This window comes from Boleophthalmus pectinirostris, unplaced genomic scaffold, assembly GCF_026225935.1.
Source record: "Boleophthalmus pectinirostris isolate CB_2022bp ecotype Guang Dong unplaced genomic scaffold, ASM2622593v1 HiC_scaffold_7, whole genome shotgun sequence".
Taxonomy (NCBI): domain Eukaryota; kingdom Metazoa; phylum Chordata; class Actinopteri; order Gobiiformes; family Gobiidae; genus Boleophthalmus; species Boleophthalmus pectinirostris.
Window position 1 is genome coordinate 37,353,315 of NW_026571473.1, and position 25,300 is coordinate 37,378,614.

At 43.6% G+C, this 25,300-nt stretch overlaps 1 protein-coding gene across 1 annotated transcript in view; it reads right to left on the reverse strand.

The window, feature by feature from the left end:
- serpinc1 (serpin peptidase inhibitor, clade C (antithrombin), member 1) overlaps nucleotides 1-25,300 on the reverse strand; it is a 30,288-nt gene that overhangs the window by 1,568 nt on the left and 3,420 nt on the right. Inside the window, exons 2-8 of the mRNA XM_055165218.1 lie at nucleotides 24,370-24,527; nucleotides 13,910-14,109; nucleotides 10,627-10,842; nucleotides 9,781-9,918; nucleotides 6,018-6,236; nucleotides 3,104-3,278; nucleotides 718-782 (exon numbers count right to left, since the gene is read on the reverse strand). Of these exons, the coding sequence (XP_055021193.1) occupies nucleotides 718-782; nucleotides 3,104-3,278; nucleotides 6,018-6,236; nucleotides 9,781-9,918; nucleotides 10,627-10,842; nucleotides 13,910-14,109; nucleotides 24,370-24,526 (1,170 nt within the window). The 5' untranslated portion in view covers nucleotide 24,527. The remainder of the gene's footprint in view (nucleotides 1-717; nucleotides 783-3,103; nucleotides 3,279-6,017; nucleotides 6,237-9,780; nucleotides 9,919-10,626; nucleotides 10,843-13,909; nucleotides 14,110-24,369; nucleotides 24,528-25,300) is intronic.

Sequence of the window (25,300 nt, forward strand, 5' to 3'; positions counted from 1 at the left end):
TTTAGTTTTGGGGGGTCAGACATCGTAACTGTGTTTTTTTTGGATCCTAACAGTGGAAAACGGCTCGAGAAATGGGCTTCGGAAGTTTGTGAACTCCATAACTGCAAAGTGAATCAGATGTGTGTGACTCAAACCTCTGTTCAAACTGTTTCTCTTCCCAACGGAATTGAAAAATAGTGAAAGGTGAAGGTGACGCGCAGGATTGAACCACAGGAAGAACCAAAAAGGAAACATTTGTCTGCGTAAGAAATCATCCCGAGTTTGCAGAGAACATTTTGTATGTGGAGCGACAACAAAGCAAAATCCCGATCCCTCGCTCCACCTCGGTTACGAATTTAAAACGTCAACGTCAAAGCAAAAGGCACCAACTGTCCCTATTTTTCAGTTCCGTTGGGAAGGGAAACAGTTTGAACGGAGGTTTGCTGTCAAACATCTGATTCCCTTTTGCATTTATGGAGTTCGCAAACTTCCGAAGCCCATTTCTCGAGCCGTTTTCCGCTGTTAGGATCCAACAACCACACAATTACGATGTCTGACCCCCCAAAACTAAAATATGACAATATCAGAACCAGAAACAAAAGCGATATGGTTCAAAAGACTTGAAAAGATCGACTTTGACAATAGACACATCCCACTGGGAAAACAAACATGGCGGTTTGATGCTCACTTTTTCGGAGGATTCTGATGTGGTTTGTGTGGGACTGTGGTGAGACTCACCTCCAGGAAAGCTTTGTGATAGGCCTCTGAGATGAAGAGAGTGTCACTGCCGTCCTCCAGCATCCCTGAACACAACACCAAGCAGCAAAACAGGATACAGTTAAGGATTTATCTAGAACTCATTTTACTAGAGGACGGCGCTCTGTTACACCGACTACACTTACACCATCAGGAGGGAAAAAGGAACGAAGACTGGTCGATCTCATTTGTTGGTGGAGATATGAGCACCTGAGCTGGCAACCATTTTGTATACTGTGGCCAAAGCAAGAAAAATGATCTGACGAAGGCTTTTTGCTGAAATGTAATTTAAGACTAAAAAAAAAGCTTTTGGACATTGGCCAACGAAGTGTGCTATTTTGTTCACTTTTGGAGGCTGTCAGTCATGTGGAAGACCGGACTCTCACTTGGAAGACTGGACTCTCACCTGGAAGACCAGACTCTTACCTGGAAGACTGGACTCTCACACCTGGAAGACCGGACTCTCACACCTGGAAGACCGGACTCTCACCTGGAAGACCGGACTCTCACCAGGAAGACCGGACTCTCACCTGGAAGACCGGACTCTCACACCTGGAAGACCGGACTCTCACATCTAGAAGACCGGACTCTCACCAGGCAGACCGGACTCTCACTTGGAAGACTGGACTCTTTCCTGGCAGACCGACTTTCACCTGGAAGACTGGACTCTCACACCTGGAAGACTGGACTCTCACACCTGGACACTGGACTCTCACACCTGGAAGACTGGACTCTCACCTGGAAGACCGGACTCTCACCTGGAAGACCGGACTCTCACCTGGAAGACCGGACTCTCACCTGGAAGACCGGACTCTCACACCTGGAAGACCGGACTCTCACCTGGAGACCGACTCTCACCTGGGAGACTCTCACCTGGAAGACCGGACTCTCACACCTGGAAGACCGGACTCTCACCTGGAAGACTGGACTCTCACACCTGGAAGACCGGACTCTCACCTGGAAGACCGGACTCTCACACCTGGAAGACCGGACTCTCACCTGGAAGACCGGACTCTCACCTGGAAGACCGGACTCTCACCTGGAAGACTGGACTCTCACCTGGAAGACTGGACTCTCACACCTGGAAGACTGGACTCTCACACCTGGAAGACCGGACTCTCACATCTGGAAGACCGACTCTCACACCTGGAAGACCGGACTCTCACACCTGGAACACTGACTCTCACTGGAAGACCGGACTCTCACATCTGGAAGACCGGACTCTCACACCTGGAACACTGGACTCTCACTTGGAAGACTGGACTCTCACACCTGGAACACTGGACTCTCACACCTGGAAGATCGGACTCTCACACCTGGAAGACCAGACTCTCACCTGGAAGACCGGGCTCTCTCCTGGCAGACCGGACTTTTACCTGGAAGACTGGACTCTCACACTGGAACACTGGACTCTCACACCTGGAAGACCGGACTCTTACCTGGAAGACGGACTCTTATGTGGAAGACCGGACTCTCTCCTGGAAGACCAGACTCTCTCCTGGAAGACCGGACTCTCACACCTGGAAGACCGGACTCTCATAGTTGGAAGACCGGACTCTCACCTGGAAGACTGGACTCTTTCCTGGCAGATCGGACTTTCACCTGGAAACCGGACTCACACCTGGAAGACCGGACTCTCACACCTGGAACACTGGACTCTCACTCCTGGAAGACCGGACTCTCACACCTGGACACTGGACTCTCACACCTGGAAGACTGGACTCTCACTCCTGGAAGACCGGACTCTCACCTGGAAGACTGGACTCTCACACCTGGAAGACCGGACTCTCACACCTGGAAGACTGGACTCTCACACCTGGAAGACTGGACTCTCACACTGGAAGACTGGACTCTCACCTGGAAGACCGGACTCTCACCTGGAAGACCGGACTCTCTCCTGGAAGACCAGACTCTCACTTGGAAGACTGGACTCTCACCTGGCAGACCGGACTCTCACCTGGAAGACCGGACTCTCTCCTGGCAGACTGGACTCTCACACCTGAAAGACCGGACTCACACACCTGGAAGACCAGACTCTCACATCTGGAAGACCGGACTCTCGCCAGGCAGACCGGACACTCACCTGGAAGACTGGACTCTTTCCTGGCAGATCGGACTTTCACCTGGAAGACCGGACTCTCACTTCTGGAAGACCGGACTCTCTCCTGGAAGACTGGACTCTCACCTGGAAGACCGGACTCTCACCTGGCAGACCGGACTCTCTACCTGGAAGACCGGACTCTCTCCTGGCAGACTGGACTCTCACCTGGAAGACTGGACTCTCACTTGGAAGACCGGACTCTCACCTGGCAGACCGGACTCTCACCTGGCAGACCAGACTCTCGCCTGTCACTCTGGTCCTTCTCACCTGGCAGGCTGGCCCGCTCGGCGCTGAACAGGTCGCTGAGTCCCATAGCCTCCAGTTTGTCCTTCAGGCTGAACTGGTCCTCCACTTTGAACTTGGGCACGTGCACGGACACCGTCTTCTCCACCATCGAGTCCATCCACGAGGTCAGCGTCTTCAGGGTCAGACGCTCCTCGATCTGAGACAAACATCAACGAAGTCACAAAGTCTAATCTCGAACAAAGGCAAAACTCACCAAAGCCACGATAACAAAACAAATGACCAGAAAACTCAAGAATTAGTCTGTCGTGAGTTTTATTTGAGATGGTTTGATCAGTACTTAAATAGTGTGGACAGTCAATGTTTTACCGAGATTTTTTACTCGGATTTGAACCGCCACCGTTACGAGGTGGAAGGGTTTGAGTGCCCAAATGATCCCTCGAGCTACGTTGTTGAGGGACCAAGAGAGGTTCAGAAGCCCCTTATGATGAGTTCAATACAGAGGCCAGTGACGTCGCCCAGATTGGCGGTACCGGGGCCCCACCCTGGAGGTAGACGTGGGGTGGTAGCTCAATGTCGCCGGGCTCCCCCCCCCAGTCTGACCTCCTTTTGAATGATCATTTGTCTCTTTCACCTCTCTCTGATTGGTTAATTGTCTCGCTTACTTCTCTCTGATTGGTCACTTGTCTCTCTTACCTCTCTCTGATTGGTTAATTGTCTCTTTTACCTCTCTCTGATTGGTTAATTGTCTCGCTTACTTCTCTCTGATTGGTCACCAGTCTCTCTTTACCTCTCTGTGATTGGTTAATTGTCCCTCTTACCTCTCTGTGATTGGTCACCTCTCTCTTTTACCTCTCTCTGATTGGTCACCTGTCTCTTTTACCTCTCTCTGATTGGTCACTTGTCTCTCTTACCTCTCTCTGATTGGTCACCTGTCTCTCTTACCTCTCTCTGATTGGTCACCTGTCTCTTTTACCTCTCTCTGATTGGTCATCTGTCTCTTTTACCTCTCTCTGATTGGTCACTTGTCTCTTTTACCTCTCTGATTGGTCACCTGTCTCTTTTACCTCTCTCTGATTGGTCACCTGTCTCTTTTACCTCTCTCTGATTGGTCACCTGTCTCTTTTACCTCTTTCTGATTGGTCATCTGTCTCTTTTACCTCTCTCTGATTGGTCACTTGTCTCTTTTACCTCTCTCTGATTGGTCATCTGTCTCTTTACCTCTCTCTGATTGGTCACTTGTCTCTTTTACCTCTCTGATTGGTCACCTGTCTCTTTTACCTCTTTCTGATTGGTCATCTGTCTCTTTTACCTCTCTCTGATTGGTTAATTGTCTCTCTTTCCTCTCTCTGATTGGTTAATTGTCTCTCTTTCCTCTCTCTGATTGGTTAATTGTCTCTCTTACCTCTCTCTGATTGGTCACTTGTCTCTCTTACCTTTCTCTGATTGGTCACCTGTCTCTCTTTCCTCTCTCTGATTGGTTAATTGTCTCTCTTACCTTTCTCTGATTGGTTAATTGTCTCTCTTTCCTCTCTCTGATTGGTCACTTGTCTCTCTTACCTCTCTCTGATTGGTCACTTGTCTCTTTTACCTCTCTGTGATTGGTCACTAGTCTCTTTTACCTCTCTGTGATTGGTCACATGGCTCTCTTTCCTCTCTCTGATTGGTTAATTGTCTCTCTTACCTCTCTCTGATTGGTCACCTGTCTCTCTTACCTCTCTCTGATTGGTCACCTGTCTCTCTTACCTCTCTCTGATTGGTCATCTGTCTCTTTTACCTCTCTCTGATTGGTCACTTGTCTCTCTTTCCTCTCTCTGATTGGTCACCTGTCTCTCTTACCTCTCTCTGATTGGTCACCTGTCTCTTTTACCTCTCTCTGATTGGTCATCTGTCTCTTTTACCTCTCTCTGATTGGTCACTTGTCTCTTTTACCTCTCTGATTGGTCACTAGTCTCTTTTACCTCTCTCTGATTGGTCACATGGCTCTCTTTCCTCTCTCTGATTGGTTAATTGTCTCTCTTACCTCTCTGATTGGTCACTTGTCTCTCTTTCCTCTCTCTGATTGGTCACCTGTCTCTCTTTCCTCTCTCTGATTGGTCACTTGTCTCTTTTACCTCTCTCTGATTGGTCACCTGTCTCTCTTACCTCTCTCTGATTGGTCACCTGTCTCTCTTTCCTCTCTCTGATTGGTCACCTGTCTCTCTTTCCTCTCTCTGATTGGTCACTTGTCTCTTTTACCTCTCTCTGATTGATCACTTGTCTCTCTTTCCTCTCTCTGATTGGTCACTTGTCTCTTTTACCTCTCTCTGATTGGTCACCTGTCTCTCTTTCCTCTCTCTGATTGGTCACCTGTCTCTCTTTCCTCTCTCTGATTGGTTAATTGTCTCTCTTTCCTCTCTCTGATTGGTTAATTGTCTCTCTTTCCTCTCTCTGATTGGTCACTTGTCTCTCTTACCTTTCTCTGATTGGATAATTGTCTCTCTTTCCTCTCTCCGATTGGTTAATTGTCTCTCTTACTTCTCTCTGATTGGTCACTAGTCTCTCTTTTACCTCTCTCTGATTGGTCACTGGTCTCTTTTACCTCTCTCTGATTGGTCACCTGTCTCTTTTACCTCTCTCTGATTGGTCACTTGTCTCTCTTACCTCTCTCTGATTGGTTAATTGTCTCTCTTTCCTCTCTCTGATTGGTCACTTGTCTCTTTTACCTCTCTGATTGGTCACCTGTCTCTTTTACCTCTCTCTGATTGGTCACTTGTCTCTTTTACCTCTCTCTGATTGGTCACCTGTCTCTTTTACCTCTCTCTGATTGGTCACCTGTCTCTTTTACCTCTCTCTGATTGGTCACCTGTCTCTTTTACCTCTCTCTGATTGGTCACTTGTCTCTTTTACCTCTCTCTGATTGGTCACATGTCTCTTTTACCTCTCTCTGATTGGTTACCTGGGACAGAGGCGTGTCGCGGTACGGCAGGATGAGCACCATGGTGATATCGTCCCCCTTGTAGGGCATCTCGAGGATCTGCAGCTTCTGCTCGGGCATGTTTCTGTACTTGAACTGGGTCTCCTGGTACATCACCTGAACGGAGCAGGTCTGAGACGGCGACACGTGGAATTCTCCCTCAAACACTTGATCTTTGTCGAACATGTTCTTCCACTGGCCCTGGACGAGAAGAAAGCGACAAATCGATTTTAGAAATACATGGAAATAATCTTGTGAATGTTGTAACCTCGTCAAAAACAGACCTGGAGATTTAGAGTTTTTGTCTTTTGTTTCATTCACTTCGACTGAGACAAACTTTATCGATCCACAAGTGAAATTATTTGGACACAGGAGCTCAAACATCACAATAAAATACAATAACAAAGAGTAAAAAATATAAATGGTAATAATAAACTCTAAATAAGTATTAAAAAAAGAGCAAGAGCAGGTGTCAAATAAAGCATAACTATATAAATGTAAATGTATGAATCAAAATAAAATATAAAAATAAGTAATAAACAGTGTTGGGGAGTAACAGATTACATGGAGTTATGTAATCAGAGTACAAATTATGAGTAACTGTATTCAGTTACAGTTACTGTTTCAGTGAGTGGTAATTGGATTACAGTTACTTTGTTGAAATAAATGGATTACATGGTGGTATTTTCCTGTTTTCACATTTTATTTTTATTTATTTATTTATTTTTATTATTTATTTATTTTTTGGTAATTCCACTCATTGCTGGAAACTAAACCAGGACAAAAACCAGGTCTAAACTAGATCTAAACCAGGTCTAAACTAGATCTAAACCAGGACTAAAACCAAGTCTAAACTAGATCTAAACCAGGACTAAAACCAGGTCTAAGCTAGATCTAAACCAGATCTAAACCAGGACTAAAACCAGGACTAAACTAGATCTAAACCAGGTCTAAACTAGATCTAAACCAGGACTAAAACCAAGTCTAAACTAGATCTAAACCAGGACTAAAACCAGGTCTAAGCTAGATCTAAACCAGATCTAAACCAGGACTAAAACCAGGACTAAACTAGATCTAAACCAGGATTAAACCAGGACTAAAACCAGGTCTAAACCAGGACTAAACCAGGACTAAAACCAGGTCTAAACCAGGACTAAAACCAGGTCTAAACCAGGACTAAACCAGGACTAAACTAGATCTAAACCAGGACTAAACCAGGACTAAAACCAGGTCTAAACCAGGACTAAACCAGGACTAAAACCAGGTCTAAACTAGATCTAAACCAGGACTAAACCAGGACTAAACCAGGATTTAACAGGACTAAATCCTGCTGCGTGGACGTGTCTCCTCTTTTTCTATCAATAATATTTTTAATACAGTTACTATTTCCTCGTCTTTGCTTCTCTACAGCAAATCAAGTAATCCAAAGTATTCAGATTACATTACTCACTTTAAGTAATTTAATGGACTATGTTACAAACTACATTTTGGGGTATGTAATCTGTAATCTGTAGGGGATTACATTTTAAAAGTCTGTCAATAACATAAGTGGAGTTGTGTGTGTTTTTTTTTAACTTTTACTTCTTTACTTCTGTAGAAATAGTATCTGTATCTGCTGATGCACTGAGGAGTTTCTGTGAGGATAAAAATAGCTGCAAATCCAAACAATTCTAGGGCTGAAATGGTCCAAACGATTCTAGAGAAAGGTGTACGGAGTTAAAAAACACAGTGGAGCAGTTCCTGTATTACCACGTGACATCACAAGGTGGAACAGAGTGTTGAGAGAAGAACTCGGCCTAAATCTGCAGGGTTTGTGTGTTAAACAATGAAATAAAAAAACAACTCAAGGTTCACTTTTCACGATTTAACAACATTTTCTTTAAGATCTTTAAGAGTAATTTAATTTGAGAAAAAAGTATAAGGACTACAGATGCAACTATAACCGAAATATTCTGATATCGTATCGCCAGAAGTCTCACAGTAATATCGAGAGGTGTCGCGATATATCGAATTATAAGTTTCTTTGATTAAATCCATCGTTCTTTAGTAGGAACTAGGGACGGGCATTCGATGAAATTTTCTTAAAGGTTGTATAGAGGATTTTTTTTAAGGGAAGAGAAATACAGCGACAGTCCTTGTGCGCATTCAGAATTAGTGTTGAAGTTTCCTGTTTAGAAGTAATTCAGCGACCGACGCGTCAGTTTTTAGACCCTTCGCCTGCTTCGGTCGCGCCATCGCTGGACGAGATCTCCAAGAATCACCTCAGTTTGGCTTTGCTCCTTTTCCCCCTTCTCTTCTTCTTTCAGTGACCTCAAAAAACGGACTTTCTTTTGGGGCGAACCGGTCGTGGATTCTCGTCCGCCGTCACGACAAACTTTGTGTGAAATGCGAGGAAGCGACAGTTCGAAAAAGCCTCTAAGAATCTCTGCATAAACCACGTAATCCCCGCGCTCCGACGAATCAGTTACACTAGGGAGTTTGACTGACAACTCAACAGCCAATAGAAAATGAGGTAGCCTCGTTTTCTATTGGCTGATGTTTATCTGGCCTCAACACGTCCACAGTTGATAGATTTTCTTTTTTTTTTTTTTTTTTGGTCATCATAATTACAAAGCTGCTGCGTCTCTGTAATGATATTTTAATCTTTCACTGACAGTTTGAAACTAAAAAAAAATCCTCCATACAACCTTTAATCGATCGTCGAGAGAATTAACGATCGATTATCGATTAATCATTAACGTTTTTATATTAAAATGATCATCATTATTATTACTATCTGCACTACTAATCTGTATAAATAAATTCAACTTTACGACAAATAAACTGTAACGACTCTAGAGCCACATCAGCTGTTTGACATTATAATGTGTTTAATTCAGTTTTGTTCAACTCTCACAGAAACGAAACTTAAAAGCCGCATCGCTAATTTGCATAAACTAAGTGAAGATAAAACTCCAGCTCTTGTGTCGCTGATGTGGTTCAATTTCTGTCGGATTAAAAGACATGACTCAGGTGAATACAGGTTAGTGTGACCAGATTTGCGTTTGTCAAAACCAGGACAGCGTACGGGGGGAGGGGGCGGGGCCTCGTCATCCACATTGAGCGACTCTCACCTGGAAAAACTTTTTCCCACTGGACACAGAAACATATGTGCTGCTTTATACACTGTGCACATGGACTCACACTTGTCCCGAACTCAACAGAAAGTGTGGAATTTCTTGTACAAATCATCGTTAAATCCACATTTGTGCTTCGGTTCGTTACAGACTGACCCACTGTTTGTGTCTCGCTCCTTCTGATGCAGAGACACATGTACACACCTGTTTGGTCACACTACACACAGCAACCTACATTCGGTTTGTCGATTAAAATGAACGTAATCGATGAAATTCTTAATGATCAATTATCGATTAATCGACTAATCATGCCCATCCCTAGTAGGAACAGCTTATAAACATCGAGAACTACATCTCCCATGATTCATTTCAGCGCAAACATGAAGAAATATGTTTTTTTACTTGAATTCTTGGGATTACGACGGAAATAATTCACACCAAAATCTCGTCAAGGTGTTTTAAAAGCAAAAATCTAGAATTATACAAGCCACTCCAAAATATCGCAATAAATAACGTCCCTCATAACGACAGATTTGTGGTGTATTTCTTTTACATTTTGTCGTCCTTTAAGTTCGTTTCTACACGAGTCCTGGAGCTTCCACAGAGCCGTGCTGTCCTCTGGTTTTTACCTTGAAGTAGATGGTGTTGACCAGGACCAGGACGGTGGTGGAGTCCAGAACTCCCGGAGGCAAAGTGTGCCGAATGCGATTCTCCGTTTTATTGGAGATCCACTCGTTTATGGTCACACGAGAAGCTTCTGGGTTCTCCTGCAAGAACAACGAGACGATTATTACATCTGACCTCCTCCTCTGCTCCACTGCTCCATGTGACCTTCTCTCCTCCATCTGACCTTCTCTTCTCTATGTGACCTTCTCTTCTCCATCTGATTCTCTTCTCTGATCCATCTGACCTTCTCTTCACCTCCATTTGATTTTCTCCTCTACTCCATCTGATTCTCTCCTCTGATCCATCTGATCTTCTCCACTACTCCATCTGACCTCTCTTCTTCTCTCTCTGCTCCATCTGATCTCTCTCTCTCCATCTGACTCTCTCTCCATCTGACCTTCTCATCTCTTCTCCTCTCCATCTGACCTTCTTCTCTCTCCTCTGCTCCATCTGACCTTCTCCTCTGACTCTCCATCTGACCTTCTCCTTCTCTCTCCTTCTCCATCTGACCTTCTTCTCTTCTCCATCTGATCTTCTCTCCTCTGCTCCATCTGACTCTTCTCTTCTCTCTGCTCTCTGCTCCTCTGATTCTGACCTTCTCCTCTGCTCCATCTGACCCTCTTTGCTCCTCTGACCTTCTCCTCTAAACCAGGTCTAAACCAGCAACCAACCATCTCCACAAGTCGAGCTGCATGAGCCTGACTCTATAACCCGCCTGGCTGATGTTCTCGTAGGTCTAAACTGGGTCTAAACCGGGTCTAAACCAGGTCTAAACCCGGTCTATCCCAGGCCCACAGACCGGTCCTCACCTTGAAGTCGAGTGGCATGAGTCTGGCTCCGTAGACGGTCTCGGAGATGTTCTGGTAGGTCTCGTTGAAGGCCAGGCTCTTCTCTCCGAACAGCCTGTTGGCGGACACCAGCTCTGTGGTCTGGTCCTTCTTCCTGAAGAGACGACAGTTGAGTTTGGCGAAGAAGAAGTGCACCTGGTCTGAGGTCTTCTCTTTGATGGTGTCGAACTGAAACACCTGAAACACAATCGCACAAGATCATTAAACACGAATCTTCTAAACGAACATTTGTTTTAATCGAGCATCCTAATTCTTCGCCACGATTTATGAGTTTATGAGCACTTTCCACGACTCATATGTGTTAAAAAGAGTGACACATTTGCACCACAAAACCTCCGTCCTCTAAAAAGTCAGACCTCATAATCGCTTGGCACTATTTTCTCTCCGTACGTATCACTGCGCGCGGCCGCCAGGTGACAGCCACGCCTGTTTCACTTTGTTAACTGCTCGGAATATTCGCCTCTTCTCTCTCTCTGCCCGGTCTAACTGTCTCTGGCGAATTTCAGCATTGGTATATTCGGGTTCAAAAAGATCTCCCGTTGGCTCTTTACTAAAATCAGTTTCTTCATCATCGGTGTCGTAGTTAAACATGTTGTTGCTGACATTCCGAGCAGTTAACAAAGTGAAACATGCCGCCAGGTGACGGCCGCGCGCAGTGATACGTACGGAGAGAAAATAGCACCGAGCGATTATGATGTCTGAGTTTTTAGAGGACGGAGGTTTTGTGGTACAAATGTGTCACTCTTTTGAACACATATTGTTTTGAGAAGAAAAACGCTTTATTAGACTGTCCCCAGCACAACTTGCCGAACTACTTTAATCAGCACCAAAACCGGCCAGGATCTCGGCCATGGATCTATTAAAATAACTGGATACAGTATTGCTGCTTGTAGCTGCCTCGAGGTGACGTCAGTGGTTCTACAGTTGAAAAAATCCCATGGGCCGAGAAGATTTTTCTCATAAAGGCAATGTAATCACAACCTGCTCATGTTCGTCTGACAGGGACCTACAACTTTCAAAAACGTCGGATTTTGTGGCGATTTTTACCTATTTTTAGATCATGCACTTTTTCTCATCTCAAAATCCTTCAGTTGTCTTAACAAAAGCTTTATAATCATTAGCTTCGGATACGCTCTGCTTCACTCTAGCTCCTCTCGCTCTGATTGGTCAAAGGGATCACGTGATACATGAGCCTGCGCACCGTGCGTGCGTTCGCGTGCATTCGCGTGTGCCCGTGGGAGAAAAGAGCACTACTGCGCATGCTCGGTCGGCCCACAGCCACCGGAAGTACCTCGCCGGGCTAAAGGCTAATCTGGGATCATGCGCCATAGAGCTCGGCCCACTGACTTGAATGGGCGGCCATTTTGGAACCTGGGGGCTTGATCTCGACTCACCGGACGCTTTCGGAGGTAAAGTCAGTGTGGACGCACCGCACTGCTGACGGGGATGACGTACAGATTCATGTCAAAAAACCTGAACTATCTCTTTAATTTCTCAAAAGAAGGAATCCGCGGAGTAGAGAGACTTTCCCATAGCTCCAGCATGAAATGTGTCGCTCGATAACGTAAAACCAACGATAAAAAACAACGTAAAGGCGTTAGTCAAACTTTGTGTTCTTCTGACGTGTTCTTTGTTTTTTCGTGCTTCTCCTGAGTTTGTTTCTTGTGTTGCTGTAGCGCGTGATCATGTTGAGAGGATTTTGATCCGGGGCTGCGTTGCTTCTCAATGATTGGTTCCGCCATTCTTTATTTAGGCGACGTTATTTAAAGGTTGTATAGAGGATTGTTTAAGGGAAGAGAAATACAGCGACAGTTCTTTTTCAAATGTTGTGCATACGTGACACCACCTTCCTCCTCCACAGCTCCTCAGTAGAAACACCTCCTCCCGCCTCCTCACTCTAGAAATCACGTTTGTTTACAGCCAGTGCGCGTTCAGAATCACTGTTGAAGTGACCCGTCTAGAAATAATTTAGCGACCGACGCGTCAGCTTTAAGATCCTTCGTCTGCTTCAATCGCGCCATCGCTGGACGGAATCTCCAAGAATCACCTCAGTTTGGTTTTGCTCCTTTTCCCCTTCTCTTCGTCTTTCAGCGACCTCAAAAACTGACTTTCTTTTACGGCGAACCGGTCGTGGATTCTCGTCCGCCATCGCAACAAACTTTGTGTGAATTGCGAGGAAACTACAGTTTAAAGGTTGTATGGAGGATTTTTTTTTTGTTTCAAACTGTCAGTGAAAGATTAAAATACCATTACAGAGACGCAGCAGCTTTGTAATTATGATGACCAAAAAAAAAAAAAAAAGAAAATCCATCAACTGTGGACATGTTGAGGCCAGATAAACATCAGCCAATAGAAAACGAGGCTCCCTCATTTTCTATTGGCTGTTGAGTTGTCAGTCAAACTCCCTAGTATAACTGACTCGTCGGAGCGCGGGGATTACGTGGTTTACGCAGCAGTTCTAAGAGGCTTTTTCGAACTGTCGCTTCCTGTCGCATTTCACACAAAGTTTGTCGAGACGGCGGACGAGAATCCACAACCGGTTCGCCCCAAAAGAAAGTCCGTTTTTTGAGGTCACTGAAAGAAGAAGAGAAGGGGAAAAGGAGCAAAGCCAAACTGAGGTGATTCTTGGAGATCTCGTCCAGCGATGGCGCGACCGAAGCAGGCGAAGGGTCTAAAAACTGACTCGTCGGTCGCTGAATTACTTCTAGACAGGAAACTTCAACACTAATTCTGAATGCGCACAAGGACTGTCGCTGTATTTCTCTTCCCTTAAAAAAATCCTCTATACAACCTTTAAAAAAGCCTCTAAGAACCGCTGCATAAACCACATAATTCCCGCGCTCAGGCGAGTCAGTTACACTAGAAACGTAGGGAGCTTGATTGACAACCTCACAGCCAATAGAAAAAGAGGGAGCCTCGTTTTCTATTGGCTGATGTTTATCTGGCCTCAACACGTCCACAGTTGATACATTTTCATTCTTTTTTTTTTTTTTTTGGTCATCATAATTACAAGGCTGCTGCGTCTCTGTAATGGTATTTCAAACTTTCACTGCCAATTTGAAACTTTAAAAAAATCCTCCATTTATCCAAATAATAATAAAGGTTGACAAATTAAACTTTTGAGGAGAAATGATACGGAGAAGTTACACTGCACAAATTTTAAGACCCAGATCTAAAAATTCAAGGCGTTTTCGAGTCTTTTTAAGGTCTTATTTCCATGTTGTGAGTAAGATTCCCCGGTCACCTTCATGATCTGCTGCAGGGTCTGGTTGCAGGCGCCCAGCTTGGTCATGGCGAAGGCCGTGGAGACGCTGACGGGCGACATGAAGATGTTTTCTGTGGCGGAGCGGCTGGAGCTCAGCTGTTTGTACAGGGACAGAGCGAAGGCCCCGTTGGCCCGGGAAAGCTCCCAAACTCTGGGGTTTGTGTTCTCCGGGACCGGATCTGAGGTGGGAGGAGCTGCGGAGAGAGGAGAGAGGACTGAACCAGGACTGAACCGGGACTAAAACAGGACTAAAACAGGACTAAAACAGGACTAAAAGCAGGACTAAAGAAGGACTAAACGGGACTGAACCGGGACTGAAACAGGACTAAAACAGGACTAAAGCAGGACTAAAGAAGGACTAAACCAGGACTGAACCAGGACTAAAACAGGACTAAAACAGGACTAAAAAGGACTAAACAGGACTAAAGCAGGACTAAAGAAGGACTAAAAGGACTAAAGAAGGACTAAAGCAGGACTAAAAGCAGGACTAAAGCAGGACTAAAAGGACTAAGAAGGACTAAAGAAGGACTAAAGCAGGACTAAAAGGAAAAGGACTAAAGGCAGGACTAAAACAGGACTAAAAGCAGGACTAAAGAAGGACTAAAGAAAGGACTAAAGGACTAAAGCAGGACTAAAGAAGGACTAAAAGGACAGGACTAAAAGCAGGACTAAAGCAGGACTAAAAGAAAGACTAAAAAGGACTAAAGGCAGGACAAAAGACTAAAGGAGACTAAAGACTAAAAGGACTAAAGCAGGACTAAAGAAGGACTAAAAGGACTAAAGCAGGACTAAAGGAAAAGGACTAAAGAAGGACTAAAAGGACTAAAGAAGGACTAAAGAAGGACTAAAAGGACTAAAGCTAAAGAAGGACTAAAGGAAGGACTAAAGAAAGGACTTAAAGCAGGACTAAAGCAGGACTAAAGAAGGACTAAAAGAAGGACTAAAGCAGGACTAAAAGCAGGACTAAAGAAGGACTAAAGCAAGGACTAAAGCAGGACTAAAACAGGACTAAAGCAGGACTAAAGAAGGACTAAAGCAGGACTAAAGAAGGACTAAAGCAGGACTAAAAAGGACTAAAAGCAGGACTAAAGCAGGACTAAAGAAGGACTAAAGAAGGACTAAAACAGGACTAAAAGGACTAAAGAAGGACTAAAGCAGGACTAAAGAGGACTAAAGCAGGACTAAAAAGGACTAAAGAAGGACTAAAGAAGGACTAAAGAAGGACTAAAGAAGGACTAAAGAAGGACTAAAGCAGGACTAAAGAAGGACTAAAGCAGGACTAAAGAAGGACTAAAACAGGACTAAAGAAGGACTAAAGGACTAAAGCAGGACTAAAGCAGGACTAAAGAAGGACTAAAGAAGGACTAAAGCAGGACTCAGGACTAAAAGGACAAGGACTAAAGAAGGACTAAAGCAGGAAGGACTAAAGAAGGACTAAAAGACTAAAAGGACTAAAGCAGGACTAAAACAGGACTAAAAGAAGGACTAAAGCAGGACTAAAGAAGGACTAAGAAGGACTAAAACAGGACTAAAGCAGGACTAAAAAGGCAGGACTAAAGAGGACTAAAAAGGAAAACAGGACTAACAGGACTAAAGAAGGACTAAAAGACTAAAGCAGGACTAAAGAAGGACTAAAGGAAGGACTAAAAAGGACTAAAAAGAAGGACTAAAAGCAGGACTAAAGGACTAAAAGGACTAAAACAGGACTAAAGGCAAAGAAGGACTAAAGAAGGACTAAAACAGGACTAAAGCAGGACTAAAAGAAGGACTAAAGCAGGACTAAAAAGGACAGGACTAAAGAAGGACTGAAAAGCAGGACTAAAGACTAAAAGGACTAAAGGAAGGACTAAAGAAAGGACTAAAGAAGGACTAAAGAAGGACTAAAAAGGACAGGACTAAAGCAGGACTAAGCAGGACTAAAGAAGGACTAAAGCAGGACTAAAAGCAGGACTAAAAAGAAGGACTAAAAGCAGGACTAAAACAGGACTAAAGAAGGACTAAAGAAGGACTAAAAGCAGGACTAAAAACAGGACTAAAGAAGAAGGACTAAGAAGGACTAAAGCAGGACTAAAAAGGACTAAAGCAGACAGGACTAAAGCAGGAACTAAAGAAGGACTAAGCAGGAAGGACTAAAGCAGGACTAAAGCAGGACTAAAGAAGGACTAAAGCAGGACTAAAGCAGGACTAAAGAAGGACTAAAAAACAGGACTAAAAAGGACTAAAAGGACTAAACAGGACTGGAAAAGCAGGACTAAAACAGGACTAAAAGCAGGACTAAAGAAGGACTAAAAGACTAACAGGACTAAAGCAGGACTAAAGAAGGACTAGGGAAAAGGACTAAAGCAGGACTAAAGGAAGGACTAGGAAAAGGACTAAAGCAGGACTAAAGCAGGACTAAAGAAGGACTAAAGAAGGACTAAAACAGGACTAAAGCAGGACTAAAGCAGGACTAAAACAGGACTAAAGCAGGACTAAAGCAGGACTAAAGAAGGACTAAAGCAGGACTAAAGCAGGACTAAACAGGACTAAAGCAGGACTAAAGAAGGACTAAAGCAGGACTAAAAAGGACTAGCAGGACTAAAGAAGGACTAAAGGCAGGACTAAAGCAGGACTAAAGACTAAAGCAGGACTAAAGAAGGAAAAAGCAGGACTAAAACAGGACTAAAGCAGGACTAAAAGCAGGACTAAAAGCAGGACTAAAGCAGGACTAAAGAAGGACTAAAGCAGGACTAAAGAAGGACTAAAACAGGACTAAAGCAGGACTAAAGCAGGACTAAAGAAGGACTAAAGAAGCAGGACTAAAGCAGGACTAAAGAAGGACTAAAGAAGGACTAAAGAAGGACTAAAGCAGGACTAAAGCAGGACAGGACTAAAGGACTAAAAGCAGGACTAAAACAGGACTAAAAGGACTAAAGCAGGACTAAAAGCAAGGACTAAAGCAGGACTAAAGCAGGACTAAAGGCAGGACTAAAGCAGGACTAAAGAAGGACTAAAGAAGGACTAAAGAAGGACTAAAGGACTAAAGACTAAAGAACTAAACAGGACTAAAGCAGGACTAAAGGACTAAAGGACTAAAGGACTAAAAGGACTAAAGCAGGACTAAAGCAGGACTAAAGCAGGACTAAAGAAGGACTAAAGAAGACTAAAGCAGACTAAAAGGGACTAAAGAAGGACTAAAGCAGGACTAAAGCAGGACTAAAAAGGACTAAGCAGGACTAAAAGCAGGACTAAAGAAGGACTAAAAAAGACAGGACTAAAGCAGGACTAGGAAAGCAAAGAAGGACTAAAGAAGGACTAAAGCAGGACTAAAACAGGACTAAGAAGGAGAAGGACAAAGCAGGACTAAAGCAGGACTAAAGAAGGACTAAAAGAGGAGGAAAAGCAGGACTAAAAGGACTAAAGCAGGACTAAAAGCAGGACTAAAGAAAGGACTAAAGCAGGACTAAAAGCAGGACTAAAGCAGGACTAAAAGACTAAAGAAGGACTAAAGAAGGACTAAAGAAGGACTAAAGAAGGACTAAAGCAGGACTAAAAGCAGGACTAAAAGGACTAAAGCAGGACTAAAAGACAGGACAGGACTAAAGCAGGACTAAAGACAGGACTAAAGCAGGACTAAAGAGCAGGACTAAAGCAGGACTAAAGAAGGACTAAAGCAGGACTAAAAAGGACAGGACTAAAGCAGGACTAGGACTAAAGCAGGACTAAAGCAGGACTAAAGCAGGACTAAAAGCAGGACTAAAAAGCAGGACTAAAAGGCTAAGGAACAGGACTAAAGCAGGACTAAAGAAGGACTAAAGAAGGACAGGACTAGGAAAACAGGACTAAAGCAGGACTAAAGGCAGGACTAAAGCAGGACTAAAGAAAGACTAAAAAGGACTAAAGCAGGACTAAAGCAGGACTAAAGCAGGACTAAAGAAGGACTAAAGAAGGACTAAAGCAGGACTAAAGAACAGGACTAAAGCAGGACTACTAAAGCAGGACTAAAGAAGGACTAAAGCAGGACTAAAGCAGGACTAAAACAGGACTAAAGAAGGACAGGACTAAAGCAGGACTAAAGCAGGACTAAAGCAGGACTAAAGAAGGACTAAAGCAGGACTAAAGGACTAAAGAAGGACTAAAAGCAGGACTAAAGAAGGACTAAAGCAGGACTAAAGCAGGACTAAAAAAGGACCAAAGCAGGACTAAAAAGGACTAAAAGCAGGACTAAGCAGGACTAAAAGACTAAAGCAGCAAGGACTAAAGCAGGACTAAAAAGGACTAAAAGGACTAAAGCAGGGACTAAAGAAGGACTAAAGAAGGACTAAAGAAGGACTAAAGAAGGACTAAAGCAGGACTAAAGCAGGACTAAAAAGGACTAAAGCAGGACTAAAAAGGACTAAAGCAGGACTAAAGCAGGACTAAAGCAGGACTAAAGAAGGACTAAAGCAGGACTAAAGCAGGACTAAAGAAGGACTAAAGAAGGACTAAAGCAGGACTAAAGAAGGACTAAAGAAGGACTAAAACAGGACTAAAGCAGGACTAAAGCAGGACTAAAAAGAGCAAGAAAAGTAGGGATGAACAAGGTTAAAACAACAAAAACAAAGACTAAACTGGGACTACAAGAGAGTTGGTTTAGTCCAGTTGAACCTGGACTAAACCAGGACTAAAACAGGACAAAAACAGAACAAAAAAAACGATCAAACAAGGACTAAACCAGGACTAAACTGTGACGAGAGAAAACTTGAGATGAACAAGGTCAAAACAATAGAAACAAAGACTAAACTGGGATTACAAGAGACTGAGATGAACCTGGACTAAAACAAGACTAAAACAGGACTAAACCAGGACCAAATAAGGACTAAAGCAGGACTAAATTAGGACTAAACTCTGGAGAGAGAAAACTTGAGATGAACAAGGTCAAAACAACAACAAAAAAAGATGAACAAGGGCCAAACAACAAAAAACAAAGACTAAACTGGGATTACAAGAGACCAGGGTGAACCTGGAGTAAAGCAGGACTAAAACAGGACTAGAGCAGAACTAAACCAGGACTAAACCAGGACTAAACCAGGATTAAACCAGGACTAAACCAGGACTAGAGCAGAACTAAACCAGGACTAAACCAGGACTAAACCAGGATTAAACCAGGGACTAAACCAGGAAACTAAACCAGGACTAAGGACCAGAACTAAAGCACAAACCAGGACTAAACCAGGATATTAAACCAGGACTAAACCAGGAGGACTAAACCAGGACTAAACCAGAACTAAACCAGGACTAGACCAGGAGAACTAAACCAGGACTAAACCAGGACTAAACCAGGACTAAACCAGCAGGACTAAACCAGAACTAAACCAGGACTAAACCAGGAACTAAAACCAGGACTAAACCAGGACTAAACAGGACTAAACCAGGATTAAACCAGGACTAAACCAGAACTAAACCAGGACTAGAGCAGGACTAAACCAGGACTAAACCAGGATTAAACCAGGACTAGAGCAGAACTAAACCAGAACTAAACCAGGATTAAACCAGGACTAAACCAGGACTAAACCAGGACTAAACCAGGATTAAACCAGGACTAAACCAGAACTAAACCAGGACTAGAGCAGAACTAAACCAGGACTAAACCAGGACTAAACCAGGATTAAACCAGGACTAAACCAGAACTAAACCAGGACTAAACCAGAACTAAACCAGGCTTAAACCAGGACTAAACCAGAACTAAGCCAGGACTAGAGCAGAACTAAACCAGGACTAGACCAGGACTAGACCAGGACTAAACCTTGACCCGGGCTGTGGTAGCGGTGAGTTGTTGTGTACCTGTGTCTGCTGTGGTCTCGTCGTCCTGGTCTGGGGTCCTGTAGACGCAGCGAGGCTCCAGGGGCAGGTCTTTGGGTTTGGAGCTGCAGATGTCAGGGACAGAGACAGAGACGAGGGGGAGGAGGGCGAGGAAGAGGAGAGACGCACACACACACACACACACACACACACACACACACACACACACACACACACACACACAGAGAGAAAACGAGAAAAAGAGAGATGAGAAAAAGATGTAAACAGATCCTGGGATTGTGGCTCACACTTCCACTGGACACATTTTCACTGAGGAGATTTGAAAAGTCTGAAAACTAAACTCACTCAAAGGTGTAAACATTGTGTATTTAAAGTTTTATTTTCCTCATTTTTATATACTTTTTTTTATATACTATGGACCAGATATTATGTGTTCTTAATAAAGATTGAATTGAATTATTCTAATTATAGTGTGATAAATAAAATTCATTAATCACTGGAGTTCTACAGCGCCTTTCAACACTCCCAGAGCTCTCTACAGTGCAGCTTTATTTGTACTCAGTAGGGATGGGCATGATTAATTGATTAATCGATAACTGATCATTAAGAATTTCATCGATTACGTTCATTTTAATCGACAAACCGAATGTATGTTGCTGTGTGTGTCGTGACCAAACAGGTGTGTACATGTGTCTCTGCATCAGAAGGAGCGAGACACAAAACAGTGGGTCAGTCTGTAACGAACCGAAGCACACAAATGTGGATTTAACCGATGATTTGTAGAAGAAATTCCACACTTTCCGTTGCGTTCGGGACAAGTGTGAGTCCATGTGCACAGTGTATAAAGCAGCACACATATGTTTCTGTGTCCAGTGGGGAAAAAGTTTTACCAGGTGAGAGTCGCTCAATGTGGATGACGAGGCCCCCCCCCCCCTCCCCCCGTACGCTGTCCTGGTTTTGACAAACGCAAATCTGGTCACACTAACCTGTATTCACCTGAGTCATGTCTTTTAATCCGACAGAAAGTTGAACCACATCAGCGACACAAGAGCTGGAGTTTTATCTTCACTGAGTTTATGCAAATTAGTGATGTGGTTTTAAGTTTTGTTTCTGTGAGATTTGAACAAAACTGAATTAAACACATTATAATGTCAAACGGGCTGATGTGGCTCTAGAGTCGTTACGGTTTATATGTCGTAAAGTTGAATTTATTTATGCAGATTAGTAGTGCAGATAGTAATAATAATGATGATCATTTTAATATAAAAACGTTAATGATTAATCGATAATCGACCGTTAATTCTTCCGACGATCGATTAAGAAAATTTCATCGAATGCCCGTCCCTAGTAGTCAGTAGTAGTAGTAGTTTATTTTCTTCGATCAATTAACATAATCATACATCATATAACAATGATTTAACAAAAACCAAATTCTGCAGTTAATGCGTATCAATAAGGTTATTCTATCGATCGAAGGGATTTAGGCTGAAGTTCAACACTTGTTTTGCCAAAACCTTATGAACATGAAGAACAGGAGACAAGACACAGAACTATTTACAGAAAACAACCAAAAACTCCTCTTTATGAGAGCAGGAAAGGAAATGTCCCTAAATCTTTTACTGTGCACATAAACAGTGTTGGGGAGTAACAGATTACATGTACCAGAGTTATGTAATCAGAGTACAAATGATGAGTAACTGTATTCAGTTACAGTTACTGTTTCAGTGAGTGGTAATTGGATAAACCAGGACTACAGTTAAACCAGGACTACTTTGTGGGACTGACTAAAAGGATAAACCAACTAAAACCAGGACTTACAGGATTAAACCAGGACTAAAACCAGGTTTACCAGGACTAAAACCAGGACTAAACCAGGACTGGAAAAAGGACTAAACCAGGACTAAAACCAGGACTAAACCAGGACTAAAACCTAGGACTAAAAACCAGGACTAAAACTAAACAGGACTAAACCAGGACTAAAACCAGGACTAAACTAAACCAGGACTAAAACCAGGACTTAAAACAGGACAGGATAAACTAAACCAGGACTAAAACCAGGACTAAAAACCAGGGACTAAAACCAGGACTAAACTAAACAGGATTAAACCAGGACTAAACCAGNAACCAGACTTCAAGACTAGGCAGAACTAAACCTAAAGCCAGACTATAACCAGGACCAAACCAGGACTAAACCAGGACTAAAACCAGGGACAAGATCAAGACTAGAGCAGAACTAAACCAGACTAAACCAGGACTAAACCAGGACTAAACCAGGACCAAACCAGGACTAAACCAGGGACAAGACCAAGATTAGAGCAGAACTAAACCAGGACTAAACCAAACTAAACAACTGACTAAACCAGGAATAAACCAGGACTAAACCAGGACCAAACCAGGACTAAACCAGGGACAAGATCAAGACTAGAGCAGAACTAAACCAGGACTAAACCAGGACTAATCCAGGACCAAACCAGGACTAAACCAGGGACAAGATCAAGACTAGAGCAGAACTAAAACCAAGATTAAACAGGACCCAGGACTAACCAGGACTAAACCAGGGACAAGATCAAGACTAGAGCAGAACTAAACCAGGACTACTAACCAGGAAACCAGGACTAAACCAGGACTAGACCAGGGACAAGATCAAGACTAGAGCAGAACTAAACCAAGATTAAACAGGACTAAACCAGGACTAAACCAGGACAAACCAGACTAAACCAGGACTAAAGGGACAAGATCAAGACTAGAGCAGAAACTAAACCAGACTAAACCAGGACTAATCCAGGACTAAACCAGGACCAAACCAGGACTAAACCAGGACTAGACCAGGGAACAAGATCAAGACTAGAGCAGAACTAAACCAGATTAAACCAGACTAAAGCCAGGACTAAACCAGGACAAACCAGGACTAAACCAGGACTAAAACAGGACAAGACCAAGATTAGAGCAGAACTAAACCAGGACTAAACCAGGACTAGAGCAGAACTAAACCAGGACTAACCAGGATTAAACCAGGACCAAACCAGGACTAAACCAGGACTAAACCAGGACTAAACCAGGATTTAAACTCCAGGACAAACCAGGACTAAACCAAGACTAAACCAGGACTAAACCAGGACTAAACCAGGACTCAAGACCAGAACTAAACCAGGGACTAAACCAGGACTTGAAAACCAACAAGATCAAACAGGACTAAACCAGGACCAAACCAGGACTAAACCAGGACTAAACCAGGGACAAGATCAAGACTAGAGCAGAACTAAACCAAGGACTAAACCAGGACCAAACCAGGACTAAACCAGGGACAAGACCAAGACCAGAACTAAACCAGGACTAAACCAGGGGACTAAACCAGGACTAAACCAGGAGACTAAACCAGGACTAAACCAGGACTAAAAACAAAGGACTAAACCAGGACAAGATTAAACCAGGACTAAACCAGGACTAAACCAGGACTAAACCAGGACACCAGACCAAGACTAGAAGAGACAGCCAACTAAACCAAGGACAAGAGCCAGGACTAAACCAGGACTAAACCAGGACTAAACCAGGACTAAACCAGGACTCAAGACTAGAGCAGAACTAAACCAGGACTAAAACCAGGACTAAACCAGGACTAAACCAGGACTAAACCAGGATTACTAACCAGGACTAACCAGGAACAAACAGGGACTAAACCTAGAGCAGACTAAACCAGGACTAAACCAGGATTAAACCAGACTAAACCAGGATTAAACCAGGACTAAACCAGAACTAAACCAGGACTAGGAGACTAAACCAGACTAAACCAGGACTAAACCAGGACTAAACCAGGATTAAACCAGGACTAAACCAGAACTAAACCAGGACTAAACCTAAACCAGGGACTAAACCAGGACTAAACCAGGGACTAAACCAGACTAAACCAGATTAAACCAGGGACTAAACCAGGACTAAACCAGGATTAAACCAGGACTAAACCAGGATTAAACCAGGACTAAACCAGAACTAAACCAGGACTAGAGCAGAACTAAACCAGGACTAAACCAGGACTAAACCAGGACTAAACCAGGACTAAACCAGAACTAAACCAGGACTAAACCAGGACTAAACCAGGACTAAACCAGGACTAAACCAGGACTAAACCAGGACTAAACCAGGACTAAAACCAGACTAAACCAGGACTAAACCAGGATTAAACCAGGACTAAACCAGGATTAAACCAGACTAAAACCAGAACTAAACCAGGACTAAAGCAGAACTAACCAGACTAAACCAGGACTAAACCAGGATTAAACCAGGACTAAACCAGAACTAAACCAGGACTAAACCAGGACTAAACCAGGACTAAACCAGGACTAAACCAGGATTAAACCAGGACTAAACCAGGATTAAACCAGGACTAAACCAGACTAAACCAGGATTAAACCAGGGACTAAACCAGGACTAAAACCAGGACTAAACCAGGATTAGAGCAGAACAAAACCAGGACTAAACCAGGATAAACCAGGATTAAACCAGGACTAAACCAGACTAAAACCAGGACTAAACCAGGACTAAACCAGACTAAACCAGGACTAAACCAGGACTAAACCAGGACTAAACCAGACTTAAACCAGGACTAAACCAGGACTAAACCAGGACTAAACCAGGACTAAACCTGGTGAGTTGTTGTGTACCTGTGTCTGCTGTGGTCTCGTCGTCCTGGTCTGGGGTCCTGTAGACGCAGCGAGGCTCCAGGGGCAGGTCTTTGGGTTTGGAGCTGCAGATGTCAGGGACAGAGACAGAGACGAGGGGGAGGAGGGCGAGGAAGAGGAGAGACGCACACACACGCATCCTGAACACACACACACACACACACACACACACACACACACACACACAGAGAAAACGAGAAAAAGAGAGATGAGAAAAAGATGTAAACAGATCCTGGGATTGTGGCTCACACTTCCACTGGACACATTTTCACTGAGGAGATTTGAAAAGTCTGAAAACTAAACTCACTCAAAGGTGTAAACATTGTGTATTTAAAGTTTTATTTTCCTCATTTTTTTATATACTTTTTTTATATACTATGGACCAGATATTATGTGTTCTTAATAAAGATTGAATTGAATTATTCTAATTATAGTGTGATAAATAAAATTCATTAATCACTGGAGTTCCACAGCGCCTTTCAACACTCCCAGAGCTCTCTACAGTGCAGCTTTATCTGTACTCAGTAGGGATGGACATGATAAATCGATAATTGATCATTAAGAATTTCATCGATTACGTTAATTTTAATCGACAAACTGAATGTATGTTGCTGTGTGTATCGTGACCAAACAGGTGTGTACATGTGTCTCTGCATCAGAAGGAGCGAGACACAAACAGTGGGTCAGTCTGTAACGAACCGAAGCACAAATGTGGATTTAACCGATGATTTGTAGAAGAAATTCCACACTTTCCGTTGCGTTGGGACAAGTGTGAGTCCATGTGCACAGTGTATAAAGCAGCACATATGTTTCTGTGTCCAGCGGGAAAAAGTTTTACCAGGTGAGAGTCGCTCAATGTGGATGACGAGGCCCCGCCCCCCTCCCCCCGTACGCTGTCCTGGTTTTGACAAAC